Below are 7,096 nucleotides of genomic sequence, written 5' to 3' on the forward strand. Positions count from 1 at the left end.
GATAGATAGATAGATAGATAGATAGATAGATAGATAGATAGATAGGAGATGGAGGGAGCGATGAACAGATAGATAACAGCAGGATAGTTAGGCAGACAGGAGGATGCGTAGATACAGTTGCTGTATGGATGGATGGACAGATCTGTAGATTTTAAAGGCAGTGAAATCACATGATGAGACAGAGAACATGTTTTTTTCGTCTGCAGCAGTGTTGCAGTGTGACTCCAATCCTTGTGGGCGCGGGGCCACGTGTCAAGAGATGCCACAGGGTTTCCAGTGTGTGTGTCCTCCGTTCTGGACTGGCAGAACCTGCCAGCTCGGTAAGCATTAAAAACAACACTCTTCGCCTGTCCTGAGCCATTCATACATGTCCACACATGCCTAACTCGGCCTTACGCTCGTACCCATCCACAGCCTCACCTGACGAAACCTGCCTCTACCTGCCTAAACTTGTCACAGTCTGTTTTTACCTGTCTGTAATGTGAACACCTGTTCTTTCTTGTTTATGCCTGGGTTCCTCACCTCACTCTCAGGGTTCATGGACTAGAAAGTCACCAAGGAATTAAATCTTATGAAACCATGTAAAAATATTACACAAACCATGAGAACACCACCACGTTTGCCTTTTGAAACCACCAACTCATAACAATCATATCCAGAGATGGGAAACTCAGCTTTCTGGGGAAAGTAAACACATCTTGTGTTTATAAATTCCATATCAGCACAAGCCACATTGAAATGATTCAGCAGCATCAGTGCTCCATCGACCATTATCCGTTAAACCACATCAGACAATTTCATGCTACAGTGTGCAGTGGATTTAATTGCTGAATGAAGAGGACCGGTGGTCGGATGTTGTTGACTGCTGGGAAAGTCTCTCTCACACTTCATTGCCCCGGGGCCCAAATCAGCTGTGGCTCTCTGGAGTGTATCAGTCTCTCTGAACTGTTGACGCTCTGTGAAATGCAGTCATGTGTCACAGTGACACCTCAGAAAACTGCCGTTAGCGTCAGCACAAAGAGATCTGTCTTTGAGAGCGAGATGTGTGTTTTAACGGAGTCGTACGGAGATGGCAACTGTGGGTAGAAGCAATATTTTCTGGAGTATTTTATTAGGAACAATTTAAGTGAAAACCTAAGAGTCAGATTGTCCTAATTACTAAAAATATACAATCATACTCAAAAGTTTAGGGTCAGTAATATATATATTTTAAAGAAATGTATAATTGTGTTCTGTAAGAATGCATTCAATTGATCAGAAGTGACAGTAAAGACATTTATAATGTTACAAAAGATTTCCATTTAACGTAAATGCTGTTCTTTTGAACTTTCTACTCATCAAAGAATACTGAAAAAATGCATCAGTTTCCACAAAAATGTTTCCGCAACTGTTTTCAACATTGTTAATAATAAATGTTTCTTGAGCAGCAAGTCAGCATATCAGAATGATTTCTAAGGGATCATGTGACACTGAAAACTGGAGTAATAACTGCTGAAAGTTCAGCTTTGCCATCACAGGAATAAATTACATTTTAAAATATATTAAAGCTGAAAACAGTTATTTTATAAATATTACCGTTAACTGTATTTTTGATCGAATAAATGCTTTTAAAAACTCTTTTAAATACATTTAAAATCTTAACAAACCCAAGCGTTTCAATGGTAGTGTATATCATTATTATTATTATTACTACTAAAATTTGATTGGATGAGCTATGTTGATAGCTGTGCCTGCATATTAATTGAAATTTTTGTTAATTTGTCAAGCACGTGATTTTTGATTTGATTTGATTTTAGCCACACGTTTGGCTAATTAACTGTTATTTGTGTTCATTAATTATAATTATCATGCAATTATTTATTGAACTCTACTTCATTTTGTACCAAACGTCATCTTTCAACCATAGTAAAGTCCCTCTCAGCTACCTATTATTTTTCTTTCTTTTTAAATAGTATGTGAAACCTCATTATATGCGTATATAATTCTTTGTGGAAATGGTTGTGACATGGTTGTTTTGCATCAATCTTACATAAAATGTCTAAAATAACTATTGTCAGTTCAGAAAAAAATGCTAAAATTTGTGGTTGATATTACTTTCACTTTATTAGTTATACTGTAAATTGGAGGTCATTTTGAGTGCATGGCAGTGTGGGATACATGTACCCAGCTCATTATGTTCTGTTGTATACTGCATATTTTGGCAAACAGAAGGTCATCTGGGTATTGCATTTCATGAAATTTGCATCCAATACCAATTGTACTTATGTACTGCATATATAGTAGTATGGTGGTGTGCTAAATATAGCCTCACTTCATCACTGTGGTTCTTTCCTCTTCCTTAGACACTAATGAATGTGAGACTGGCATGTGTGTCAATGCCCGTTCCTGCCGTAATCTGATTGGAGGATATTTGTGTGACTGCCTTCCTGGTTGGTCGGGACCAAACTGTGACATCCGTGAGTATTAGATATGGTTTTCACTGAAACAGAAAACACGATTTAGCTTTAAATCAAACATGACAGTTCCAGTGCTGGTGGGAAATAACTTCATGGTGAACTCGTTGTCATTGTAGATTCATACTTTATTGATGAATGCAGTTAGCTAGTCTCTTTCTTCAGTGAAACTTGTGGGTTTCCACTTGGTTGGCTATTGATTTTTTTTTTTATATCATCTATTCAACAGGGAACAGTAGCTGCCAGGGCTTGTGTCTGAATGGAGGACACTGTAAGGTAAGAAGTGATACACCTCGATAAGCTTACTTGCACCTCCAGGATGTGAAGTTTCTTTGACATTTAAGCAGTTCTTCTTCAGTACAGCTAACCTGTATGTGCTATGTGCAGGAATCTCAGTGTGTGTGTTTGCCGGGTTTCTCTGGTAAACTGTGCCAGACAGCAGTAAACGCCTGTGACAGCAACCCTTGTGTAAATGAAGGGCAGTGTGTGGAGCGTCAGGGTGGCAGAGGCATGTTCTGCAGCTGCCCGCTGGGATACACTGGCACCTACTGTGAGGTTAGATCTTGCTGCTTTTTCTTCACCGCAGTTCTTTCAGCTGAAAATGCGTAACATCCACATGAACTGGAAGCAGTGACTGACATCAGTAATTTGGCGAATTCTGGAGTGAAATGTAAAATTGAATGAGAATGCTTGATTTTAGCGCACATCCTCGCAGCTCTACCTTGCAGACTGGAAGTTGGATGGGAGTGATTAAGAATTGGTTAACTCCACAGTGTCGTGATATGTCATATTCACAAAGCAGCAGCGATGAGAGAATGCGCTTGAGAAACCGTTTAGAGAGGAGAAATCAATCTAAAATATTGGTAACTTTCTAAATAATAAAAGTATAGTGCATCTACTAATAATGAAATATAAATAAATCGTTTTTTACCGATGCATGTATGTTAGAAACAATGCCAACTTGTATCCGATGCACACTTATTTAAATCGATGCATCACATTGTTAACTTTTAGGCCGATGCACCAATGCGAATCTGTTCACCTAAAAATAGACAATTCTGCCATCGTTTACTCATCCTGTAGTTTTAAAGCTTGAGATTCATTGTAATTGCTTGGAAAAGAGCAACTCAATTTTGTATGTAAAAAAATTGTCTTTTTGTGCTCCACAAAAAAAGTCAAAGGTTTACAACAACCCACAGATTTGCAGTCTTACATGACTTTTATGGTACTGTTGACTGGAATGTACTACACAACTAAAAATAAAAGTCTGATAGGTTTTCAAACACTAGGCATCATATACTTGGTGACATTGAAAATGGTTACAGAGAAAAACTGGGCATCATACACTAAATACACTACCAGACTTTCAAGTTGTTCTGAATACATATAGAAACGTGTGCCTTATTTCTATGAGATGTGACAACTGAAAACAAAATTGGCTCAAAATATCAACCATATTCAATATATTCTGACTGCATGGAAACTAAAAAAAATCTGTCTGTGCCCATCCAATTTTTTGAGCAATCTGTCAACTCCGACTACCTAAAATCTGCAGACTGCCTCTGACTTTCCGCAACTAGCATCAGCCAATCTAGACTGCAAATCAGGGTGAGAATCTAGGCAAAAGTCATGAAGTATATATTCCAACCTTTACATTGTTTAAATGTACAGCACTGTATATTTGCATACTCAATTGTGCTCTTTCTTTTCTTGCATATATTTGCATACTGAATATTAATGGGTATTATAATTCTTGCCTCTATTTATTCATCTATAGCTACAACTAAAACTTTATCATTTTGCTGCCTTGCAAATGCTAACATAGCATGGAAATGCAAATCGAATTAATACATTTGTGACTTGTGTTGTGTATAGTTTCTGAATTAATCAGTATTAAGACTCTGTGTTCATTCTTTAATACCCAGTGAAATTAAATACAGTTCCTATGTTTTAGGCAGAACTTGATCTTTGCAATCCCAACCCCTGCCCCAAGGGGGTGCCATGCCATAGTACAGAAGGAGGCTACAAGTGCACATGTCCTGAGGGTTACTTTGGAAATGAGTGCCTGAGCCTGAAGGATCCATGCCATGAACCCCACTGCCAAGGTTTGGGGCATAAATGTTGAGCATAAAAAGGTGAATAGCACTTCTTTAGCATGATCTATCTCTGCCTCTCTTTCTATTCAGGTGCAGTGTCAGACCCAGGTGGAGCTGGGTTCAGTGTTTATATGGTGTTGGTGGGGGTATTTGCCCTGCTTGTGGCAGGCAGCTGCTCTGTGTGCACACTACTGCTGTCCCGCCTACACCGCCGCCACCGGACCAAAGCGCAGCTACGTTCTTCAGCGGCCGAGGACAACGCCATCAACAACCAGCGGCAGTTCTGCACTCTCATCCGTAACCTCGACCACAGCGTAGCCCTGCTGCCTCCTGCCCAAACAGTGCCCACCTCAGTGCCCACTGTGCTCTGCAGTGAAGAGATTGAACTTACACGGCCTCCCTCACCTGCACCCTCTCCAGCTCTAAAACCAGCCCACGGGCCCAAGCTGGACATTTGCAACCGCGAACGGGAAAAACTAAACCGTTTCCACTATGCAGAGAACCAGGAACTGGAGGTGTGACCGCACTTTGACCGCTGGGAAGGTACCGGACTTCTTAGTTGGGAGGGTCTGTTGTGGTTGCTGTATCTTAATCAACCACTGCTGGTGAACCTTGACCTCTGAGTTATAGAGATCTGAGGGGGTTGAAACTGGGAAGGGAATTTTGGCACAGTCAAGGGCTGAAGAAACTGACAGGCCAGGTCCAAAATTTTAACACACTTGCCAATGGTGGGTAAACTGAGAATATTTAATATTTCTAATCAGTCATGAAACTATATTTATTTTCATAAAATTCCTTTATTCTTATATAATTTGTTTTTAGAAATATTTTCCCATTTGAATTATTTCACTTTTTTCATGAGATGAAACTGCACTGCACATAAAAATGTAATATAACAAAATATGTGACCCTGGAGCACAAAACCAGTCATAAGTAGCACGGGTATATTTGTAGCAATAGCCAACAATACATTGTATGGGTCAAAATGATCGATTTTTCTTTTATGCCAAAAATCATTAGGATATTAAGTAAAGATCAAGTTCCATGAATATATTATAAACTTAATTTTTGATTAGTTATATGCACTGCTAAGAACTTAATTTGGACAAATTTAAAGGCGATTTTCTCAATATTTAGATTTTTTTGCACCCTCAGATTTCAGATATTCAAATAGTTGTATCTCGCCCAAATATTGTCCTATCCTAACAAACCATACATCAATGGAACACTTGTATGTATAAATCTCAATTTCAAACAAATTACCCTTATGACTGGTTTTGTGGTCCAGGGTCACATATGGCATCACAAAATTCTGGTCTTTCTCATACATTGCATGTTCGAGGACATGCAAGTCACGACTTATTTAGTAGACAGTTTGATTTTAATCGCTCACGTAATTTACATCAGTAAGGATGAGATTATCAAATGTAAAATTTTGTTTAAAACAATTACTTTATTTACCCCCAAGCCATTTTACGCACATTTTGCACTTGGCGAGTGTTCATTTTGGACCCTGTCTGGTCCCTTGAAAAATGTATTTGAAAGAACAGTAAGTGTTTTTAAGGCCAGCAATTCAACTTCTTTGAATTCTGGCTATTTAAGTGTATTTTAATGTGTTTACACTTGTGCCCTATATATTTGTACACATTTGTTTGATTGTTAGTGTGCATGTGTTTGTGAGCGTGTAAGTCTATATGTATGACTGTGTTTGTGGACGGTTTGCCATAAATTTCCACAAAGCCATGCACATTATTGGAACTCCCTCACTTTTTTTTACTTATGTAAAAACAGTATATTAGTGTCTGTGATTGACATTTGAAGGAATTATGGCGAAAGATAGCAGCGCCGACTGAAAAAGTGCCAGGTGACTTTTTAAAATCTCGTCATGTTGGAGATATACAAGATGTATGATTTTTATATTTTACTTGGATGTATATAGCGTCATTGTACATATTTTGTATATAATTTTTGCCACTTTTGTATGCCGACTCCTTGCAAAATATCGCCATTTTAATTTCCTGGTTTCACTATTTCCACTCAATATGGTATTTGCCGCAAGATCGAATTGTAATTAAAGTGCATATATCAACCAAAGCATGTGTTTCTGTGCGTGTATGCATTAATGATATTGTACAGCATTTGGTACAGCATAAGGTGTGTGTGTTTGGTAATCTTGTTCTGTATTAATGACGCTTCCTTATTGTCCTTATTGCTTCCTTATTGTCTAATTGCCATTTGGTAAGCTGTGTGAAGTAAATAAAAGGACATTTGGTCACAATTTCACAATACAGCAGTTTACTGTATGTGTCAGTGAGTCAGTGTTCAATTTCTTGTTCACTACCTCCAATATTATAGCATGTGAATTATTTTATTTTGTGGGCAGATTTTTTTTCTTTGTTCCAGTCTGCTACTTAGCATTAATACGTCAGATTTAACAAAATAGTTTTTGTTTGGATAGTTAAATTCAATTAACTGTTTATGGATTCATCACTCAAATGTGTTCCTTAAAAAAAGGTAGTGAGAAATTGTATTTGTTAAACTAGATTG

General features: G+C 38.0%; 1 protein-coding gene across 1 annotated transcript in view; it reads left to right on the top strand.

Annotated features, from left to right (window-relative positions):
* The window catches only part of LOC107596890 (protein jagged-1b-like), a 70,979-nt gene extending 65,685 nt beyond the window's left edge, over positions 1-5,294 (top strand). Inside the window, exons 10-15 of the mRNA XM_016287749.1 lie at positions 207-320; positions 2,343-2,456; positions 2,683-2,729; positions 2,841-3,008; positions 4,408-4,558; positions 4,640-5,294. Coding sequence (XP_016143235.1) covers positions 207-320; positions 2,343-2,456; positions 2,683-2,729; positions 2,841-3,008; positions 4,408-4,558; positions 4,640-5,070 — 1,025 coding nt within the window. The 3' untranslated portion in view covers positions 5,071-5,294. The remainder of the gene's footprint in view (positions 1-206; positions 321-2,342; positions 2,457-2,682; positions 2,730-2,840; positions 3,009-4,407; positions 4,559-4,639) is intronic.
* Positions 5,295-7,096: the final 1,802 nt, after the last annotated feature.

Source organism: Sinocyclocheilus grahami, unplaced genomic scaffold (genome assembly GCF_001515645.1).
Source record: "Sinocyclocheilus grahami isolate Dianchi unplaced genomic scaffold, SAMN03320097.WGS_v1.1 scaffold224.1, whole genome shotgun sequence".
NCBI classification, from domain to species: Eukaryota; Metazoa; Chordata; class Actinopteri; order Cypriniformes; family Cyprinidae; genus Sinocyclocheilus; species Sinocyclocheilus grahami.